The following is a 25,000-nucleotide window of genomic DNA, read 5'->3' as shown; positions in this document are numbered from 1 at the left end:
GTAAAAGCATATAAAATGTATTTGGAACTGTGCGCAGAAAATGAACAAAAATATATTCGCGGCAACCCACGCATCCTGCCCCGAGCGCCCTACTGGCCCCGGGGGCATATGCCACGGGCGACCAGGGAATGATAACGTAACGCACGAACTTACGGACCCCATAGCAGCTAAAGTACTTACAATTTCGACCTTCTGTTACTATACCCTTACTCAGGGAAGGGTTTTTGGCACTTTAAAAACAGAAAAGAATTTTTTCCAGAGATCTTATTTCCTGCGCACTGGGGAGGGGGGGCGAGGGGTTGTCATATTTGGAGGCCGCGCAGTTAAAGGGTTAAAGGTTTCGATGAGATCTGCCCTGTCATGCCTGGTTTGCAGGCATGACAGCAAATAGATATAGACATCAAATACCATATAGAGTTAAAGCTACAAGAATCGTATGGGGCCCACCCATATAGAGCTAAAGCTTCAAGGAACATTTAGCACCTGCCCATATAAGGCTAAACCTATAAGTATCATCTGGGGCCCACCCATATAGAGCTAAAGCTTCAAGGAACATTTAGCACCTACCCATATAAAGCTACAGCTATAAGAATCATCCAGGGGCCCACCCATATAGAGCTAAAGCTTCAAGAAACATTTAGGGCCCACCCATATAGAGATAAAGCTACAAAAATCACATGAAATCCAGGAGAGGCAAAGAGAGCGATTAATGGTTGGGGGTGGTTGTAGCTTGCCTGTCACTGAGAAGGAATGGAATACCAAACACCTGCGACAATTTCTTCTATATTAACTAACATATAATATCCACTGGGCCATGTAACAACGATTGTGAGTGTGTAAGCAGGACGAAGGGCCACATTGACATGCTCATGGAGTGTGGTCCTCGGCTGCACCGGCCGCACCTCGGACGAAAATACAATGAGCGCCTCTACATGGGTGGGGCCCCAAACTGTTTTTTTAAGCTTTAGCTTTATATGGGTGGGTCCTGGATGATTCTTGTAGCTTTAGCTCTACGTGGGTGGAAGACAAGCAGAATGGCACGGTAATGCACCTGTACACAGATTTCATGTAAATGTCTGACTATTGTAATCATGGTGTTATTGCACACAAAATGTGCACAAAGGGAATTACAGTACAAACAAAAGAGGAAGATGTATCTTTAATTTGCTAACAAACAGAATGGAGGGTGAAATAGAGTGAAATCTGGGTGACCACTGTGAAAAGCTCAGTCCCTGTACTCATTACACCAGCCTGTACTCCACCAGCCTGTACTCATTACACCAGCCTGTACTCCACCAGCCTGTACTCATTACACCAGCCTGTACTCCACCAGCCTGTACTCATTACACCAGCCTGTACTCCACCAGCCTGTACTCATTACACCAGCCTGTACTCCACCAGCCTGTACTCATTACACCAGCCTGTACTCATTACACCAGCCTGTACTCCACCAGCCTGTACTCCACCAGCCTGTACTCATTACACCAGCCTGTACTCCACCAGCCTGTACTCATTACACCAGCCTGTACTCATTACACCAGCCTGTTCTCATTACACCAGCCTGTACTCATTACACCAGCCTGTACTCATTACACCAGCCTGTACTCATTACACCAGCCTGTACTCATTACACCAGCCTGTACTCATTACACCAGCCAGTACTCATTACACCAGCCAGTACTCATTACACCAGCCAGTACTCATTACACCAGCCTGTACTCCACCAGCCTGTACTCATTACACCAGCCTGTACTCCACCAGCCTGTACTCATTACACCAGCCTGTACTCCACCAGCCTGTACTCATTACACCAGCCTGTACTCCACCAGCCTGTACTCATTACACCAGCCTGTACTCCACCAGCCTGTACTCATTACACCAGCCTGTACTCCACCAGCCTGTACTCATTACACCAGCCTGTACTCATTACACCAGCCTGTACTCCACCAGCCTGTACTCATTACACCAGCCTGTACTCATTACACCAGCCTGTACTCCACCAGCCTGTACTCCACCAGCCTGTACTCCACCAGCCTGTACTCATTACACCAGCCTGTACTCATTACACCAGCCTGTACTCCACCAGCCTGTACTCCACCAGCCTGTACTCATTACACCAGCCTGTACTCATTACACCAGTCTGTACTCATTATACCAGCCTGTTCTCATAACCAGCCTGTACTCATTACACCAGTCTGTACTCATTATACCAGCCTGTTCTCATTACACCAGCCTGTACTCATTACACCAGTCTGTACTCATTATACCAGCCTGTTCTCATTATACCAGCCTGTACTCATTATACCAGCTTGTTCTCATTACACCAGTCTGTACTCATTATACCAGCCTGTACTCATTATACCAGCCTGTACTCATTATACCAGCCTGTTCTCATTACACCAGCCTGTACTCATTACACCTGCCAGTACTCATTACACCAGCCTGTACTCATTACACCAGCCAGTACTAATTACACCAGCCTGTACTCATTACACCAGCCTGTACTCATTACACACCAGCCTGTACTCATCACACCAGCCAGTACTCATCACACCAGCCAGTACTCATTACACCAGCCTGTACTCATTACACCAGCCTGTACTCATTACACCAGCCTGTACTCATTACACACCAGCCTGTACTCATTACACACCAGCCTGTACTCATTACACCAGCCAGTAATCATTACACCAGCCTGTACTCATTACACCAGCCTGTACTCATCACACCAGCCTGTACTCATTACACCAGCCTGTACTCATTACACCAGCCTGTACTCATTACACCAGCCTGTACTCATCACACCAGCTTGTACTCATTACACCAGCCTGTACTCATTACACCAGCCAGTACTCATTACACCAGTCTGTACTCATTACACCAGCCTGTACTCATTACACCAGTCTGTACTCATTACACCAGCCTGTACTCATTACACCAGCCTGTACTCATTACACCAGCCAGTACTCATTACACCAGTCTGTACTCATTACACCAGCCTGTACTCATTACACCAGCCTGTACTCATTACACCAGCCAGTACTCATTACAATAGCCTGTACTCATTACACCAGCCTGTACTCATTACACCAGCCTGTACTCATTACACCAGCCAGTACTCATTACACCAGCCAGTACTCATTACACCAGCCTGTACTCATTACACCAGCCTGTACTCATTACACCAACCTGAACTCATTACACCAGTCTTTACTCATTACACCAGCCTGTACTCATCACACCAGCCTGTTACTCATTACACCAGTCTGTACTCATTATACCAGCCTGTACTCATTACACCAGCCTGTACTCATTATACCAGCCTGTTCTCATTACACCAGTCTGTACTCATTATACCAGCCTGCACTCATCACACCAGCCTGTACTCATTACACCAGTCTGTACTCATTATACCAGCCTGTACTCATTACACCAGCCTGTACTCATCACACCAGCCAGTACTCATTACACCAGTCTGTACTCATTATACCAGTCTGTACTCATTACACCAGCCTGTACTCATCACACCAGCCTGTACTCATTACACCAGTCTGTACTCATTATACCAGCCTGTACTCATTACACCAGCATGTACTCATTACACCAGCCTGTACTCATTACACCAGCCAGTACTCATTACACCAGTCTATACTCATCACACCAGCCTGTACTCATTACACCAGCCTGTACTCATTACACCAGCCTGTACTCATCACACCAGCCAGTACTCATTACACCAGTCTGTACTCATTATACCAGCCTGTACTCATTACACCAGCCAGTACTCATTACACCAGTCTGTACTCATTACACCAGTCTGTACTCATTATACCAGCCTGTACTCATTACACACTAGCCTGTACTCATTACACCAGCCAGTACTCATTACACCAGCCTGTACTCATTACACCAGCCAGTACTCATTACACCAGCCTGTACTCATTACACCAGTCTGTACTCATTACACCATCCTGTACTCATTACACCAGTCTGTACTCATTACACCAGCCTGTACTCATTATACCAGCCTGTACTCATTACACCAGCCTGTACTCATCACACCAGCCAGTACTCATTACACCAGTCTGTACTCATTACACCAGTCTGTACTCATTACACCAGCCTGTACTCATTACACCAGTCTGTACTCATTACACCAGCCTGTACTCATTACACCAGCCAGTACTCATTACACCAGCCTGTACTCATTACACCAGTCTGTACTCATTACACCAGCCTGTACTTATCACACCAGTCTGTACTCATTACACCAGCCTGTACTCATTACACCAGTCTGTACTCATTACACCAGCCTGTACTCATTACACCAGCCTGTACTCATTACACCAGCCTGTACTCATTACACCAGCCTGTACTCATTACACCAGCCTGTACTCATTACACCAGCCTGTACTCCTTATATCAGCTAGTACTCATTACACCAGCCTGTACTCATTACACCAGCCTGTACTCATTATACCAGACAGTACTCATTACACCAGCTAGTACTCATTACACCAGCCTGTACTCATTATATCAGCTAGTACTCATTACACCAGCCTGTACTCATTATATCAGCTAGTACTCATTACACCAGCCTGTACTCATTACACCAGCCTGTACTCATTACACCAGCCTGAACTCATTACACCAGCCTGTACTCATTACACCAGCCAGTACTCATTATACCAGCCAGTACTCATTATATCAGCCTGTACTTATTACACCAGCCTGTACTCATTATACCAGCCAGTACTCATTATATCAGCCTGTACTCATTATATCAGCTAGTACTCATTACACCAGCCTGTACTCATTATACCAGACAGTACTCATTACACCAGCTAGTACTCATTACACCAGCCTGTACTCATTATATCAGCTAGTACTCATTACACCAGCCTGTACTCATTATATCAGCTAGTACTCATTACACCAGCCTGTACTCATTACACCAGCCTGTACTCATTACACCAGCCTGTACTCATTACACCAGCCTGTACTCATTACACCAGCCAGTACTCATTACACCAGCCAGTACTCATTATATCAGCCTGTACTCATTACACCAGCTAGTACTCATTACACCAGCCTGTACTCATTATATCAGCTAGTACTCATTACACCAGCCTGTACTCATTATATCAGCTAGTACTCATTACACCAGCCTGTACTCATTACACCAGCCTGTACTCATTACACCAGCCTGAACTCATTACACCAGCCTGTACTCATTACACCAGCCAGTACTCATTATACCAGCCAGTACTCATTATATCAGCCTGTACTTATTACACCAGCCTGTACTCATTATACCAGCCAGTACTCATTATATCAGCCTGTACTCATTATATCAGCTAGTACTCATTACACCAGCCTGTACTCATTATACCAGACAGTACTCATTACACCAGCTAGTACTCATTACACCAGCCTGTACTCATTATATCAGCTAGTACTCATTACACCAGCCTGTACTCATTATATCAGCTAGTACTCATTACACCAGCCTGTACTCATTACACCAGCCTGTACTCATTACACCAGCCTGTACTCATTACACCAGCCTGTACTCATTACACCAGCCAGTACTCATTATACCAGCCAGTACTCATTATATCAGCCTGTACTCATTACACCAGCCAGTACTCATTATACCAGCCAGTACTCATTATACCAGCCTGTACTCATTACACCAGCCAGTACTCATTATACCAGCCAGTACTCATTATATCAGCCTGTACTCATTACACCAGCCAGTACTCATTATACCAGCCAGTACTCATTATATCAGCCTGTACTCATTATACCAGCCTGTACTCATTATACCAGCCAGTACTCATTATATCAGCTAGTACTCATTACACCAGCCTGTACTCATTTTATCAGCTAGTACTCATTACACCAGCCTGTACTCATTACACCAGCCTGTACTCATTACACCAGCCTGTACTCATTACACCAGCCTGTACTCATTACACCAGCCAGTACTCATTATACCAGCCAGTACTCATTATATCAGCCTGTACTCATTACACCAGCCAGTACTCATTATACCAGCCAGTACTCATTATATCAGCCTGTACTCATTACACCAGCCAGTACTCATTATACCAGCCAGTACTCATTATATCAGCCTGTACTCATTACACCAGCCAGTACTCATTATACCAGCCAGTACTCATTATATCAGCCTGTACTCATTACACCAGCCTGTACTCATTATACCAGCCTGTACTCATTACACCAGCCAGTACTCATTATACCAGCCAGTACTCATTATATCAGCCTGTACTCATTACACCAGCCTGTACTCATTATACCAGCCAGTACTCATTATATCAGCCTGTACTCATTACACCAGCCTGTACTCATTATATCAGCCTGTACTCATTACACCAGCCAGTACTCATTATACCAGCCAGTACTCATTATATCAGCCTGTACTCATTACACCAGCCTGTACTCATTATACCAGCCTGTACTCATTATACCAGCCAGTACTCATTATATCAGCCTGTACTCATTACACCAGCCTGTACTCATTATACCAGCCTGTACTCATTATACCACTCTTGTCATATCCTGTTATATGCTTGTCTGGGTTTTCCTTACATTATTGCCCTCGTGCCATCAAATCATATTTAGCTGTAATAGATGACTTTAGCGTTTTAATTTGACTGCTTAAAAATTCTCACATTTTAGTAACATTTAAGTTAAACAAAGTCTTTATAATCACATAAGGGTTTAATTCTTTGTTTTAATTCCAATTTTACATTGGTTTGTAAACGTGCAGTGTCTCATGTTTACGTTTATTCTGGAGGTTAGAGATAATAGCATCCTGTGTGAGAATAGTGTTGTGTGGCAAGACTTGACATAACAGTGTCTCCTGGCTTTCACTGATGTATATAATTGTGATCGACAATTTATATATATTCAGTCAGATTAGTAATCAGAAATAAAAGTTCCTTAATCGTCGTTAAATATAACAATAATAAAAAATATAACAGCAATAAAAATTAATGCAACAAAATTTAATTACAGATAAAAAAACATATTGAACAAAATTACAACATTTTGAACTAGCACCAGTTGAGGCAATGAGTGAGAAAATAATTCGGATTTGTGATCCTTTGAAAGTGGAGGTAGACAAGCACGAACATCGGCTGCAAGAAGTCAGTCGCAAGCTATGCCATGCTAACACGCATCTCTCAGCACTAACTGACCTTGCTCAAAGACTTAGATTTCACTTGGAAGTGAAGAAATCAAGGATCAGGCAGCAGAGCCCATACTGCTCTGAGGAAGTCAAAGTGAGTGAAGACACGTTCAAGATGACAACGGCACAATGTAGCTCTCACAACTCTGAAGGAGTGAAAGTTTGTAAAGATGAAGGGAAGAAAGGGAATGAGCCAAGGAGCCCACACAACTCTGAAGAAGTGAAAGTTGGTAAAGAAGAAGGGAAGAAAGGGAATGAGCAAGGGAGCCTGCACAACTCTGAAGAAGTGAAAGTTGGTAAAGAAGAAGGGAAGAAAGGGAATGAGCAAGGGAGCCCACACAACTCTGATGAAGACAAAGATGGCATAAAAGAAGCAAAGAAAGCAAATAGGCAAGAATGCCTGCATAACTCTGAGGAAGTCAAAGATCATTATGGAAAAATAAAGAACGAAGATTTACATTTCAAGTTTCCTGGTGAATCTCCATCAATGGACAGAGAATTCTTAAAAATGATCGAATCTCTTGTGGAGGGGATTCTTCTTATTGATTCAGAGACAAATCTTGGAAAAATGGCAAGGGATTTGCAAGGTTCTGTGATTAAAAATGATTTACAAAAGTGGCGTCAGGTAGTCACAGTTCTTCAAAAGTACGATGATCAAGTAAGGCGAGCCATTGAATTTTTTGAACGCCAGCAATTAGAATGAGAAAAATTAATCATTATCTATATAAAAAAGCTACCCTCATGATGAATTTTGCAATATCATATTAACTGGACGCAATTATTATTATTATTATGTTTACTTTAATTACATTTTTTCTTTCTTTATTGTAAAACATTAACTACTGATGGCCTACAAAATTAACAAATATTCTATTATTCTTTGCCTGTAATAGTCTGCAAGGCCTACAATACACAAAGCGTTATATGACAAAGAGTGCTGGGAAGACGGGACACCACGAGCGTGGCTCTCATCCTGTAACTACACTGGTAATTAGATACCAAAATGAGAGAAGAGAATGTTCCTTCCATGCTGGATTTGATGTTCACCAGGAAAGAATAGGAGATACATGACATCCAGTACCTTTCTCCCTTGGGTCAGATCGACCATGTCGACGATTAGTCACAATAACGTGGCTGAAGATATGATGACCATATTATGTTTAGCTATGTACGATTATGTGTACGTATTTGGTTGATTAGATACACAGAGTTTAGTGTCTTTTTATATTTATTTAGTAGTCTTGGTTATAGCAGAAGGTTTGTTGGCAGTGTAGTGAAGTGTCGTAAGAGTCAAGACGAAGCCTGGAGTAGGGTAGATAGCTGAGTGTGGCCGGGGATAGAGAGCTTGGATGTGGGGTGAGGGTTGTAGAGCATGGTACTCTGAATGTGGGTGGAGTCAAGGAGCTCGATGCGGGACCAGAGCGTGAAAGCTCGATGCGGGACGAGAGTGTGAAAGCTCAATGCGGGACGAGAGCGTGAAAGCTCGATGCGGGACGAGAGCGCGAAAGCTCGATGCAGCCGGAGACTGGCTGTCTTCTCTGTGTCAAGGCTAAAGCGTCTTGGAGTCAGTTGGATCTGGACATGTTGTGTGTTACATTCTTCTTGGTGAATGTTGAATATGTGCAGTATATCTCAAGTGTCTGTACTGAACCACTCTTGAAATTACACTGAAGATTATTCACTTACAAATTGCTTATACTGTATTGTATAATCAGTCGATACCTCATCATCCTCTAGCAGGTAGGGAAGGAGTGTTAACTGTAGTTAGGGAAGAGGTATGAATTTGTAATTACTGTAGTGGACTAAGTAGAATTAACAAACCCATTTCATTGCCTGTACATAAGCTAATGAGAGTTTGGAGAAAGTATATTACTGACAAAATATATTTACTACGACAAAAACACACATCAGAAGATGGAGGAACGACGACATTTCTCCATCTTCTGATGTGTGGTTTGGTCATCATCGAGCATGTCCTCTTGGAAATAATATATGCAATGTGATATAATCTAGAAGAGAATGGGGAAAATGAAACAGTTGAAAAACCTGACTTCAGGAGCCGGTCGGCCAAGCGGACAGCACGCTGGACTTGTGATCCTGTGGTCCTGGGTTTGATCCCAGGCACCGGCGAGAAACAATGGGCAGAGTTTCTTTCACCCTATGCCCCTGTTACCTAGCAGTAAAATAGGTACCTGGGTATTAGTCAGCTGTCACGGGCTGCTTCCTGGGGGGTGGAGGCCTGGTCGAGGACCGGGCCGCGGGGACACTAAAAGCCCCAAAATCATCTCAAGATAACCTCAAGACAACAAGGAGAGGACACTTTGTGGAACTTAACAAAGTTTCTCAATGAATTTGATTGGAGAGATTTGTCATTAGGCAAGGAAGTAAATGAGATGTATGTCAAGTTTTGTGAGATATATGTTGTAGGAAGAAAAAAGTTACACCAAAACAGAGATGCAGAACTAGAAAGCAGGATTAGTTTAAAAGAATTGGTGTTAGGGCCAGAGAAACAAAAGACAAGAAAAATGGGTTCAATATAGGAAGAGGCTTAATCCTCAAATGTACTAGCAATACAAATAAGCAGGAAAAAAATACACAGCAGTGAGGAGAGAGGCAGAAAGAAACTTTGAGAAGCGATAGCAGACAAATGTACACAAATTCAGACCTACAGTAAGTATTCTGTAAATTTATTAAAAGCAAATTACAGGTAAACGATAAAATCCAGAGGTTGAAAATGGAGAACAGATTGACAGGGAAATGAAAAAGAAATGTGTAAAGCACTAAATAAACAGTTCCAAAGTGGTTTGTAGAAAATGAAGTTTTCAGAAAACCAAACACAACACAAATTTCAGAGAATTACATAGAATGCATAGAGGTGTCTTGAGACAAAGTGGAAAAATGCTCAAGGAGCTAAGTAAGACCACAGTAGTTAACCTAGATGGAGTATCACCTTGGGCTCTGAGAGAATGAGCAATTGAGCTGAGAACTTCACTTCAATTGATTTTTCAGGCATCTTTGTGTTTTGGCAGATATTTGGACAGAGGAAAACATGGTTCCAATCTTCAAAATTGGTAAAGAGAAGACTCTCTCAATTATAAACCTGATTGACTGGCACAGTATTCAAAATAATAGAAAAATAATTAAAACAAAATGGGTAGAACACTTGGAGAAAAATTATATATTAATAAACAGACAGATAGTATGGCTTTTGAGCAGGAAAAGCCTGTGTAACAAATCTACTTAGTTTTTATGATAGAGTCACAGATATTTTACAGGAAAGAGATGGCTGGGTTGACTGCATTTATCTGGACGGTCATATACTATTATGAAAGCATAATAACAATGAAAAATTGGTGATATTTAATATTTTTGCAGCTGATCTGAAAATCTGAAATTTTCAATATTAAATTTTAGAATTATTTTTAATTTTCTTGTTTTTCAAATTACATTGGTGATCATTTAGATAAAATTGGAGTGTTTGCCTAATAGATTATGCACAAAAAATTTGAAAGCGTTAGAGCAAGTTTGAGAAATTTAACTTATGGTACCTGTACCATCGGGTCCTGTCGTATATATACGCCATGTGCAGCTTAAGAGTTAAAGAACTCTGATAAAGCAAGAGATCTAGGGGTGGTCCTGGATAGAAAACTCTTATCTGAGGACCACATAAAGAACATTGTGCGAGGTGTCTATGCTACACTATCCAACTTCAGAATCATAATTAAATATATGGATGGTGAAATATTAAAGAAATTGTTCATGACCTTCATGAGACTAAAATAGGTATATGTAGCTGTTGGATGGTGCCCATATCTCAAGAAGTACATCAGTAAACTGGAAAGGTGCAAAGACATGCAAATAAATTGCTTCTGGGACTGAAATATAGGCACTATGAGGAGAAGCTAAGGGTGTTAAATACACCAATGCTAGAAGATAGAAGAAAAATAGGTGATACGATCACAACATCCAAAATAGTAACAAGAATCAACAAAATTTCAAGGAAGAATTCTTGAATCCTACATCCTCAAGAACAAGAGGTCATAGAGTCAAACTAAGGAAACAAAGGTACTGAAAAAACATTAGAATGAAAAAAAGATTAGCACTTTTGCAAACAAAGTGGTAAACGGTTGGAACAGGTTCAGTGAGAAGGCAGTGGAGGCCAAAACCGTCAGTATTTTTAAAGCGTTATATGACAAAGAGTACTGGGAAGACGGAACTCTTCAAGCATGGTTCTCATCCTGTAACTACACTTAGGTAATTACATGTGGTGAGGATGGGGGGGTCAGGGGCTTAATAATTCCAAGTCTAGTTAATAATATTGCAAAATTTGTTGTGGGGTAGCTTTAAAACCATTTCAAGTGGCACTAATTTCACTTATGCCTACCATGCCCTGACCATGTTGGGCATGTACCCAACAACAATTACTGCTAAAAATTGGGTGAAGCTAGCAATGGCCTGCAATCTCGAACAGACATTCATACACATTTAATAAACATAACATGTAAACATCACGTTATTGTGATCTCTGTGTGTAACATAACATGTAATTTTTGTTTTAATTTGTTATTCATGAACACATCCACTGCATACATAAGACTGAAATGAATAGCACTTAACAAGCCAGTCAAGATATATATATACTTATATAGAGTATAATAAGTATATATACAGCATAATTAGAAAACAATTGTAATATCAAATATGTTTCCGGAGCAAAATTTCCATATATAAAATTTAAATGCCAAAGACTAATGAGGGATAGAAGGAATAGAAATTGACAAGCTGTGATCAGTATTTTGAACAAGAATAAGTGAACAAGATTTCGAAGACTTTCTCAAGTGTTCCAGACTAGACTCACAGAGCAGGTAGGGCATCTCCAGTGTTCTGTTAATGTGTATTGTATTAATCTTGTGTATAGTATGAAACAGATGGGCATGTTTCCTTTTACCTGATGCCCCTATTGATCTTGCAGGAATAGATTCCTATGAGTTAGTTAACTTTTGTGGGTTGCGTCCTGGAGAAGGATGCAACTACCTAGGGAAGGACCACTACCTTAACAGTAGTTGGTCTAGGTATCTCTCGATCACACTATTACACTTCCTGTCCCTGATAATGGTAAAATAATCCTATGCAACCTTAACGTATCATATCCAATCTCACAGCAACTTTGATGTATTTATTCATTTATTTATTTACAAGAAGGTACAATGGGTTTGTGAGATTACATAATAGTGGTATTTTTACATACGTTAATTGCAAAGCCACTAATACGCATAGCATTATTGTATTATATATTATTATTATATATAATACATATATTATCATAGCATTATATATTATATATTAGTATTGTATTAACAGATTCTTGATGAACCAGTTAGAGAGAATTTATTTAATATGCAGATTAATTACATTCTTCTAGACTTTGAGGTCATGCAATGACTCTTTGGTTTAGTGTGTGGGTCACATCTTAATCTCTATATCGGGTGTATGGGATACAATTCAATATATATTAAATATATTAAATTAAAGTACTGTATATTAATTACTTTTATAAATACAGTACATTATTATTGAGAAAATCTGTAGGAGCCGTGATGAGGATTCGAACCTATGCAGTGGATGTTCCCACACACACACACAATCCCTAGTCAACTTGGCCACAACATGGTCGTGGACATGGGAACATCCAGCAAATAAGTTCGAGCCCTCATCATGGCTCATATGGATTTTCTCATTGATACGTCATGTTAATGTGATTACTCGCTGTGTATTATTATTATTACTGTCATTATTACAGTATTATTACTATTATTATTGTTTTTGATGAATTTGTATAACCACAAAGGTAAAATGAAACAAGAAATTACTTAAGCACTTCAATGTTAATCAACACATCTTGAGAAGTCTATGAATACTTCTGAAGATGTGTTGATTTACATGAGTTCTTAAGAAATTTCTTGTTTCATTTTCCTTTGTGGCTAAACAATTTCACATGATTTAACATGTGATAAATTCTTTTTGATTTACTCACACATTATTGTGGGTGTACAGTGTATATGTTGAAAAGTGAAAGAAATTATATTCAGGGAAATTAAATATAATTTCTAAAAATGCAAAGTCTATTGACAGTTCTGTACAAGGATGGTTAGTGTATGATCATGTAGATGGTAATTTAGAGATCAATACTGTACTACTAAAATGGTTAGTGTATGGTCATGTAGATGGTAATTTAGAGGTCAATACTGTACTGTACTACTAAAATAGTTAGTGTATGGTCATGTAGATGGTAATTTAGAGGTCAATACTGTACTGTACTACTAAAATGGTTAGTGTATGGTCATGTAGATGGTAATTTAGAGATCACTACTGTACTACTAAAATAGGTAGTGTATGGTCATGTAGATGGTAATTTAGAGATCAGTATAGTGGAACCTCGGGATACAGGTTTTTTGGGTTACAACCACAATTTCGTCGGAAAATTCTAATTGGGTTACGACCTTTGCCTCGACTTGCGACTTTGTTGATACGTGTATGGGTCGACCAAACATGTGGCTCCAGGTGGCAAGGGCAACCCCGCCTCAGTTTACCAGTGCCACCCGCTTAGTAACGATCCCACATGAATTCTTTGAAAAGAATTTAATTTTTTTATGCTCTTTTGTTTTTTGAACATAAAAGAAATTATTATATATCATGCCATGGGTCCTAAGAAAGAAAGTGGTTCAACCTAAGAAACCACGTGTGACGATGACCATAGAGGAAAAACAAGAGATCATTCATAGTGAAACAATGTGATGTCTCATTACATACAAGTGTTAAAACGTAGGGAAAAACAAGTGTCCACGGATAGATTCTTAGTAAGCGTGCAGGGAGCCACAACCAATGAAGTTTTCTTCAAGAATTGCCAGACCAACCGGGCTGTTGTGGATATGTAGGCCTGCGGGCTGCTCCAAGCCACAGCCTGTTAGACTAAACTCTCACAAGTCAAGCCTGGCCTCGGGCCGGGCTTGGGGAGTAGAAGAACTCCCAGAACCCCATCAAGCAGGTATCAAGTAGGTCCTAGTGGATTGCCTGCAAAACGTAAGAGAGAGTACCCAGAAATGTCATCACTGCCCGATGTTATAATGGAAACACCTTCCAAACACAAACACCTCTCTTCCTCCCCCCCCCCTCACTGTCTTCCATACACCAACAAGAGTCATCAATAAAGGTAAGCTATAACTTGTACATACTATACTGTAATACAAAATATGTATGTGTATTATGGATGAAATGTATTTTGAATTTAACATTTTTAGGAGTGTAGAACGGATAAATTCAATTTACATTAATTTTTATGGGAAAATTCATTTCGGGTTGCGAATTTTTGGCTTACGACCAGTCTCATTTAAATTCGTAAATGAAGGCACCACTCTACTACTAAAATGATTAGTATATTGGTCATGTAGATGGTAATTTAGAGATCGATACTATAATAATAATAATATATTCACAAGAAGGTACAATGGGTTGGTGAGATTACATTAGTGATATTTTTACATTCTTGTAAAGTGACTAACACGCATAAAATTTTGGGCAAAGTCCTTAATCTAACATATCAGGTAAAGAGAAAAAGTACTGTATATTGTAGCAAGGTTTTATATCAACAATGCTACTAAAAATACAACTATCATCAATACTACTTTTATATACTACTAAAATGGTGGTAGATGGTCATGCAGATGATAATTTAAAGATCAATACTACTAAAAACTTATTAAATACTTCATTCAAATTGATATTCTACCTAAAACCTTAGTCAAGATTTACAAGTTTGTCTATTAAATATGGGCATGGAAAAGATGATTGTACCCATCCCACACTACCCACTAGTTGGGTGTTGGACAAGTGATTGTATCCATCCCACCTGTCCCACACCCAACTAGTGGGTAGTGTGGGATGGATACATCCCACACTACCCACTAGTTGGGTGTGGGACAAGTGATTGTAGCCATCCCACACCACCCACTAGTTGGGTGTGGGACAGGTGATTGTATCCATCCCACACTACCCACTAGTTGGGTGTTGGATGAGTAATTGTATCCATCCCACACTACCCACTAGTTGGGTGTTGGACGAGTAATTGTATCCATCCCACTCTACCCACTAGTTGGGTGTGGAACAAGTTATTGTATCCATCCCACAAAAACTTGATTATATTGATTGTAGGTGATTGTAACCTTTCCACACCACCAATGGCCACTTGATGAGTGTGGAACAGGTGATTGTAACTTTCCCACCCCACCAATGCCCACGTGACGAGTGTGGGGGTTCATGACGGAGGTGATAATATGCTGTATGTATCAAACTCAGTAAAAAAATGCAGATTGCTTTCAGAAAGCTGGTGTCCCGTTTCTGAAATATATCACATAACTGTAACATAATCACCGCCATCTTTCGTACGCACCGTCTGATTGTTGAGAGATGGGACCAGAGAACTCAACTCGGGTAAGGAGAGGGTGAATATGAACTCAAAAATAAACTAATTAAACTAAACATCTTGGACAACAAAAGTACTGTATCCATGACCTGTGTGTGTGTGTATGCATGTATGTATGTATGTATGTATGTATGTATGTATGTATGTATGTATGTATGTATGTATGTACTGTATGTATGTATGTATGTATGTATGTATGTATGTATGTATGTATATATATATATATATATATATATATATATATATATATATGTGTATATCACGAAAATAAACATATATATATATATATATATATATATATATATATATATATATATATATATATATATATATATATATAATAAAATAATAAACACATATATATATATATAATAAAATATATATATATACATATATATATATATATACATATATATATATATATATATATATATATATATAATATATACATATATATATATATATAATAAAATAAATAAACATATATATATATATATATATATAATATATATATATATATATATATATATATATATATATATATATATATATATATATATATATATATATATATATATATATATATATATGTCGTACCTAGTAGCCAGAATGCACTTCTCAGCCTACTATGCAAGGCCCGATTTGCTTAATAAGCCAAGTTTTCCTGAATTAATATATTTTCTCTAATTTTTTTCCTTTGAAATGATAAAGCTACCCAATTCATTATGTATGAGGTCAATTATTTTTTATTGTAATTAAAATTAACGTAGATATATGACCGAACCTAACCAACCCTACCTAACCTAGCCTAACCTATCCTTATAGGTTAGGTTAGGTTAGGTAGCCGAAAAAGTTAGGTTAGGTTAGGTTAGGTAGTCAAAAAACAATTAATTCAAGAAAACTTGGCTTATTAAGCAAATCGGGCCTTGAATAGTAGGCTGAGAAGTGCGTTCTGGCTACTAGGTACGACATATATATATATATATATACACACCATACACAGTATACAGTATACTGTGTCATCTAAAGAGATAACGCAGACATACCAAACTTTTCTGAGGTCATCAGCACACTGATCCTGTAACTAGATGCTCCGGGGTCCCGCAGTGGACAGGTGATATCCTCTCCAGTGAGAGTCATGTCAATGATCCCACATGTTGCATGGTCAGACAAACCTCTTAATGGTGGATTATGGTGGTCTTAATGGTGGATTATGGTGGTATTAATGGTGGATTATGGTGGTCTTAATGGTGGATTATGGTGGTGTTAAAGGTGGATTATGGTGGTGTTAATGGTGGATTATGGTGGTGTTAATGGTGGATTATGGTGGTATTAATGGTGGATTATGGTGGTGTTAATGGTGGATTATGGTGGTGTTAATGGTGGATTATGGTGGTGTTAATGGTGGATTATGGTGGTGTTAAAGGTGGATTATGGTGGTCTTAATGGTGGATTATGGTGGTGTTAAAGGTGGATTATGGTGGTGTTAATGGTGGATTATGGTGGTGTTAATGGTGGATTATGGTGTTGGTAATGGTGGATTATGGTGGTGTTAATGGTGGATTATGGTGGTGTTAATGGTGGATTATGGTGGTGTTAAAGGTGGATTATAGTGGTGTTAATGGTGGGTTACGGTGGTGTTAATGGTGGATTATGGTGGTATTAATGGTGGATTATGGTGGTGTTAATGGTGGATGATGGTGGTGTTAATGGTGGATTATGGTGGTGTTAATGGTGGATTATGGTGGTGTTAGTGGTGGATGATGGTGTTAATGGTGGATTATGATGGTGTAAATGATTTATAGTGATGTTTATGGTGGCATTAATGGTGGGTTTATGTGGTATTAATAGTTGGGTTCTGATAGTGTTTACAGTGATGTTGATGGTGGTTTATAGTGATATTAATGGTGGGTTTATAGTAAACAGAGTATAATCACACTATCATGATTTATGAATGAGAAAATTCTTAGGAGCCATGACGAGGGTTCGAACCTATTTGGTGGGTATTCCCACGCACACGCTCTAGCAACTAGACCACGACATGGTCAAAAGATTGCAACCTGGGGGTACTACTGCACCCTCTAGGATTCCTGAGGCTTCAACTGAAGCCATGTCAGTTTCACACAATCCCCACATGCACTCGGGCTCCATTATATAGGAATGTTCTACCTCTGACATTCCTCTTTCAATACACAGAACGTAATCACACTATCATGATGCATCAATGATAAAATCCGTAGGAGCCGTGATGAGGGTTTGAACCTATGAGAAACTCCGACAGATTTTCTCATTGATGCATCACGATAGTGTGATTACTCTGTGTATTATGTATCTGCATATTGTATTCTCTCTCTCTCTCTTTATTGCTCTGTGTATGTCTCGCATTCAGAGCACCACGCTCTACACACTAACACCACATCTGAGCTCTCTGTCCTAGACCTCACTCAACTCTCTGCCCTGCTCCAGGCTTCATCTCAGTTACTACAACACTTCACTACATTGCCAACAAACTAACTGCTGTAAACAAGACTATACTAAATAAATATAAAAAAACTACTAAACTCATTGTGTCTAATCACCCAAATACGTACATGTAAATGATACTTTACAAACCCAGGCCACAACTACCAAATCAATACCATTACATTACAGCAGATTGATGAAGAAAGAGACCATGGAGTCGGAATCCACCACTCAAGCTGCACAACAAGTTGGAACAGTAGCCAGAAAAGCTAACCAAATCCTTGAAATATTCACACATACCCTTGACTCTAAGGAAAAGAAGGTAGTGATTCAATTGTATAAATCTCTGGTGCACCCTCATTTGGATTACTGTATCCAAGCATGGAGACCAACACAGCTGCTCTGGAGAAAGTGCACCACTGGACATCAAAAGTCATTCCAGAGCTAAGTCATCTCTCATATCAGGAATGATTGAGGGCCTCAGAGATAACCACTGCAAACCAGGAATGACAGGGCAGATCTCATTGAAACTTTTACAATTCTTAACAATTTGGAGGATGTTGATCCGGACAATTTCTTCAAAAGGTCAGATGTAACACTAACAAGGAGAAACGGTGTCAAGCTCAACAAGCCACAATGTAACACAAACAAGGAACAACGGTGTCAAGCTTAACAAGCCACAATGTAACACAAACAAGGAGCAATGGTGACAAGCTCAACAAGCCACAATGTAACACAAACAAGGAACAACAGTGTCAAGCTCAACAAGACACAATGTAACACAAACAAGGAACAACAGTGTCAAGCTCAACAAGCCACAATGTAACACAAACAAGGAACAACGGTGTCAAGCTTAACAAGCCACAATGTAACACAAACAAGGAACAACAGTGACAAGCTCAACAAGCCACAATGTAACACAAACAAGGAACAACAGTGTCAAGCTCAACAAGCCACAGTGTAACACAAACAAGGAACATCAGTGACAAGCTCAACAAGCCACAATGTAACACAAACACGGAACAACAGTGACAAGCTCAACAAGCCACAATGTAACACAAACAAGGAACAACAGTGACAAGCTCAACAAGCCACAATGTAACACAAACAAGGAACAACAGTTACAAGCTCAACAAGCCACAATGTTACACAAACAAGGAACAACAGTGACAAGCTCAACAAGCCACAATGTAACACAAACAAGGAACAACAGTGACAAACTCAACAAGCCACAATGTTACACAAACAAGGAACAACAGTGACAAGCTCAACAAGCCACAATGTTACACAAACAAGGAACAACAGTGACAAGCTCAACAAGCCACAATGTAACACAAACAAGGAACAACAGTGACAAACTCAACAAGCCACAATGTTACACAAACAAGGAACATCAGTGACAAGCTCAACAAGCCACAATGTAACACAAACACGGAACAACAGTGACAAGCTCAACAAGCCACAATGTAACACAAACAAGGAACAACAGTGACAAGCTCAACAAGCCACAATGTAACACAAACAAGGAACAACAGTTACAAGCTCAACAAGCCACAATGTTACACAAACAAGGAACAACAGTGACAAGCTCAACAAGCCACAATGTAACACAAACAAGGAACAACAGTGACAAACTCAACAAGCCACAATGTTACACAAACAAGGAACAACAGTGACAAGCTCAACAAGCCACAGTGTTACACAAACAAGGAACAACAGTGACAAGCTCAACAAGCCACAATGTAACACAAACAAGGAACAACAGTGACAAACTCAACAAGCCACAATGTTACACAAACAAGGAACAACAGTGACAAGCTCAACAAGCCACAATGTAACACAAACAAGGGACAACAGTGACAAACTCAACAAGCCACAATGTTACACAAACAAGGAACAACAGTGACAAACTCAACAAGCCACAATGTTACACAAACAAGGAACAACAGTGACAAGCTCAACAAGCCATAATGTAACACAAACAAGGAACAACAGTGACAAGCTCAACAAGCCATAATGTAACACAAACAAGGAACAACAGTGTCAAGCTCAACAAGCCACAATGTAACACAAGCAAGGAGCAACAGTGTCAAGCTCAACAAGCCACAATGTAACACAAACAAGGGACAACAGTGACAAACTCAACAAGCCACAATGTTACACAAACAAGGAACAACAGTGACAAACTCAACAAGCCACAATGTTACACAAACAAGGAACAACAGTGACAAGCTCAACAAGCCATAATGTAACACAAACAAGGAACAACAGTGACAAGCTCAACAAGCCACAATGTAACACAAACAAGGAACAACAGTGTCAAGCTCAACAAGCCACAATGTAACACAAGCAAGGAGCAACAGTGTCATGCTCAACAAGCCACAATGTCAGACTGAGAACAGGAGATGCTTTTTCACCCACAGGGTTATAAATCCATAGAACTGCCTACCCACCGAAGCTGCAAATGCTAAAACCCTGCTGGTTTAAAATCCACATGGAAAGTATCAAGGCAAATGGGGGGGTGGGGGTTACCTTCGACAAGCCGTCAGCTTCCTGTCCTCATCGAGGCAACTAGCATTAGTGGCCCTCAAGTAAATCAGGTAAATCTCCAGTGGGCTCAGTATCAAAGACTTGCACTAGTTTGATGTTGAATCAAGATTGCTCCTAGGTATTGTCCGCACTTGGACCATTCTTGATTATCATCTTTTTATGCTTCCATCCATTCATGTTCCTTTTGTTCTATTACCAACCATTTTCACAAATGAGTTTACAGTTTCAGCAGGTAATGATTGTTCCTTTATGATAGTTTCCTTTATGATAGTTTCAGAGTACATTCTCATGAAATAAATAAATAAATAATAAATAAATATGTTTATTCAGGTAAGGTACATACATACAAGTGATGTTACATTAATGGATTGATATATAGATAGAGCTAGTACATACAATGCCTAAAGCCACTATTACGCAATGCGTTTCGGGCAAAATGAAAATATAAATGAGTAGAAGCAGGATTGCAGTCCCCGTGGCGAAGTGGTAACACACTCGCCTGTCATTTCACGAGCGCTTTGGCCTGGGTTCGTATCCTGGCCGGGGTGGACTTATTTGGTGCCAAGCCTTAATTGTAGTCTCTGTTCACCCAGCAGTGAATGGGTATCTGTTGTTAAACAATTTGGTGGGTCGTATTGTGGGGAAAATTAGGATTAAGGACTTTCCCAAAATGCTATGGGTGCTAGTGGCTGTACAAGAATGTAAAAACTCTTGTACAGGTATATATAAATAATAGAAAAAAATAAGCTGAGGTAAGATAACAACTCTTGCTTGCAGTTTCACAAGGTATGTCACTTGACAGCCCTTATGAACCCTAGGCGTATATATATATATATATATATATATATATATATATATATTGTGACGGTAACGCGTTGGTGTTCGGCTGTTTAAGGCTAGGGGTATGGCCTCGTCACATAGTTATAAAAAAAAAAAATAGAAAAACTGGAACTTCGTCTGTGGTAAGGTAAGGAGAAGACACACAAAACACAAGTAAAACTTTAACAATGAAATTTTAATTACGTTAAATAAATCAAAACATGAAAATATGGACAAACAAATATGTATAATAAAATCAATCAAAATAATAAGAATAATTAGATGACACAATGAAAAGTTACGTTAAGGCAAAATAACAAGAAGTGCAACAAAAGTTAAGTGGGAGGTGCTGGAATATTGGCTTAAAGCCACCACCTCTCTCAGTACACGCTAACGTCTAGCTGGGAGGAGTGCTGGCTACGAAAGCACGGAACATTCTGAGGACTGATGTTGGGGTGACCCCAGACATCAGGTAGTATTGGGGGCGAGTGCAGGTGCAGCCAGACCGGCGACCAATCAGCGGAGCCGTAGCGATCAACGGGTAGTTTGGTGGTTGGAGTTCGAACAGGTGGCTGGATGCATACGTTTCTGCTCACCCTGGCAAGCCTTGCTGGTGCTGGTGTTGTTGTCGTTGTCGGACATTTCTTCCATAGTCTTTTTACATAATTGTGAAGACGTAATTTTGGAGGGAAGAGCAGGCTCAATCTCTTGAAGGAGATTATCGTCACAACTCTCCCCCGAAGCCTGCGGTTCTGGAAGAAGTACGTCGTTATGTGGTGGAGTAATGGATGGAGTCGCTTCTACTTCATAAACTCTGGAGAGGGCATCGGCTATGGTGTTGTCAGAACCCTTGATATAGCGGATCTCCAGGTTGAAGTCTTGTAAATACAGAGCCCATCGTAGAAGACGCTGGTTGGTGAATTGGGCTTGATGTAGGAAGCGGAGAGGGTTGTGGTCTGAGAAGATGGTGGTAGACCTGGCGCCTTGTAGGTACGGAGCGAAGTGTTGGAGGTTCAGGACGATGGATAGTAGCTCCTTTTCAATAGTGCTGTAGTTCCTCTGGTGTGGTTTCAGTTTGTAGCTGTAGTAGCTGACAGGTAGAACCTCCTCGCCTCGTTGTTGCATCAGGACACCACCAACGCCGGTACCACTGGCGTCGACATGAAGGACGAAAGGCTTGGTGATATCTGGAGAGGCGAGAATGGGGTTAGAACAGAGGAGGAATTTGAGTTGTTCGAAAGCAACGGTTTGCTGCATGGTCCAATTATACCGTTGCTTGGGACTGGTTAATAGAATTAGAGGTGTGGCGACTGTACTGAAATTCCTCACAAACCTACGGTAGTAAGAGGCAAGACCAAGGAAGCGCAGGAGCTGCTTCCTGGTGGTAGGCTGTGGATACTGTAGGATGGCTTGAGTGTGCGAGTCTAACGGAGCTATGCTGCCACTCCCAATAACATGACCCAGATAACGCACTTTACCTTTCGCGAAAGTGGACTTGCCCAGGTTGATGGTGAGGCCGGCTGTCAGGAGCTTGGAGAACAGACGTCGCAGCTGGAGCAGATGTGCACTCCAGGAGTTGGAGGCTACGACGATATCGTCCAGGTAGGCGTATGTGTTATCCAAGCCCTGGATGACACGGTTGACAGCTCTTTGAAAGGTGGCCGGGGCATTACATAGTCCGAAAGGAAGGCGTTCATATCTGAAAAGTCCAAAAGGAGTGATGAAGGCAGATATCTCTTTAGCGCGCTCCGTTAGACACACTTGATAGTACCCCTTAAGCAAGTCCACTTGGGACAAGTACTGGGCACTACCAATGGCATCAAGGATGTCATCTATCCTTGGCAAGGGGTAAGCATCCTTGACAGTGACAGAGTTCAGTTTACGATAGTCAGTGCACAACCGCACCTTACCTTGGGGTTTGGGCACCAAGATACAGGGTGAGGCCCAGGGGGACTCACAAGGTGTAGCCAGTCCATGATCCAAGAGGTATTGCACCTCAGCACGCATGACTTCCTTCTTGCTCGGGCTGATTCAGTAGAAGGGTTGACGAATCGGCCTGGTGTCGGGGAGCAGTTGGATGTCGTGCTGGGTAACATTACACTCTTGGGGATCATCTCGGAACAACTCTTGATGTTCTCTGAAGATCTTGACGAGAGGTGCACTATGATTATCCTGAAAGTATTTGGGAAGATCATTAAGGATTTCGGAATTAGAAAGCGCTGACTCCTTGTCAGTGCTTTCGGGAGGAGAAGCTGGGAAGGTCTCACTGTGGATGTAGGGTTCTGTGAATGTGGAATAGTTAATCAAGACAGTGGGAGGAGTACCATTATATTGCTTCAGGAGGTTGACGTGGCACAGCTGGGTCTTCCGCCGCCTATCTGGAGTCTCTATCACATAATTATTATTATTCCTGCACTCTTTGACGCAGTAGGGTCCTGAAAATTTGTTTTGTAAAGGTGAACCTGGGATAGGAAAATAGGCAAGGACGAAGTCTCCCGGCTTGAATTTTCTTACTTTGCTGGTCTGGTCGTAATGAGTCTTCATTCTCACCTGGGCTGTCAATAGATTATCATGGGCAAAGCGGTGGACTCTCTCTAGAATGTGTTGAAGGTTTTGAAGAAACTGGGGCACATTCTGATGCTCACTGAAGGTGGCATCTCTGAGAGAGTCTTTGAAAGCCTTAAGGGGAGTACGGCACTTACGGCCGTAGAGCATCTCATAAGGAGATACTCCTAGGGACTCATTGGGGAGACTTCTGAAAATACACATTATTAGGTCAATCTGCTTATCCCAATCCTTTGAGGTTTCACTACAAAACTTTTTCAAGAGTGCTTTGATGGTCTGATGACTACGTTCAAGAGAACCCTGTGAAGCAGGATGATAGGGGCTGGACAATACCTGTTTGATGTTGAACTCCTCCAGTGTCCTTTTGAAGAGATCACTGGTGAAGTTGGTGCCACAGTCACTTTGAATCTCCCTGGGAAATCCGTATTGAGTGAAGATCTTCAGTAGATGTTTGATAACCGTAGCAGCCGTGATGTTCTTCACTGGAACTGCTATGGGAAATCTGGTGGTAGGACACAGGATGGTTAGGATGTAGGCGTTACCTGAACTGGTCCGAGGTAAAGGACCAACACAGTCTATTATGAGTCTGTGGAAAGGTTCCGCAGGCACCTGTATGGGAATCAGTGGTGCTCTGGGAATGGAGACGTTCGGTTTGCCTGCCATCTGACATGTATGACACTGTTTTACGTACTGTTTGACGTTATTTACCATACCTGGCCAGTAGTAGTCTTGGCGAATCCCATGGTAAGTCTTGTTGAAGCCGTAGTGGGAGAATGCTCCATGGGCCAGGTGTAGAATAGTGGGCCGCAGGCTGGTGGGAATCACAAGTTGTTCGGTGTTGGCCCAATCGTCCTCCTCCTTCAGTTTACTGGGTCTATATCTGCGGTAGAGCAAGTCGTTCTCTAGGA

The 25,000-nt window shown here is 40.7% G+C and overlaps 2 protein-coding genes across 13 annotated transcripts in view; both read left to right on the top strand.

Annotated features, from left to right (window-relative positions):
- Positions 1-25,000, top strand: part of mtd (TLD domain-containing protein mustard) — a 228,667-nt gene that overhangs the window by 168,085 nt on the left and 35,582 nt on the right. The gene's annotated exons all lie outside the window — the stretch shown is intronic.
- LOC123770645 (uncharacterized protein PF3D7_1120000) lies at positions 6,583-11,209 on the top strand. 2 transcript variants are annotated; one of them, XM_045762699.2, is made up of 2 exons: positions 6,583-6,904; positions 7,045-11,209. In XM_045762699.2, exon 2 carries the CDS (start codon positions 7,101-7,103, stop codon positions 7,917-7,919), a length of 819 nt encoding a protein of 272 aa, XP_045618655.1. In that variant the 5' UTR covers positions 6,583-6,904; positions 7,045-7,100; the 3' UTR covers positions 7,920-11,209. The 2 variants fall into 2 exon arrangements, with proteins under 2 accessions (XP_045618655.1, XP_045618645.1); XM_045762689.2 differs by having other exon boundaries at positions 6,583-6,948.

The sequence above is a fragment of the Procambarus clarkii genome, chromosome 14, assembly GCF_040958095.1.
Source record: "Procambarus clarkii isolate CNS0578487 chromosome 14, FALCON_Pclarkii_2.0, whole genome shotgun sequence".
Taxonomy (NCBI): Eukaryota; Metazoa; Arthropoda; class Malacostraca; order Decapoda; family Cambaridae; genus Procambarus; species Procambarus clarkii.
This window is presented reverse-complemented; position numbering and strand designations above follow the sequence as displayed.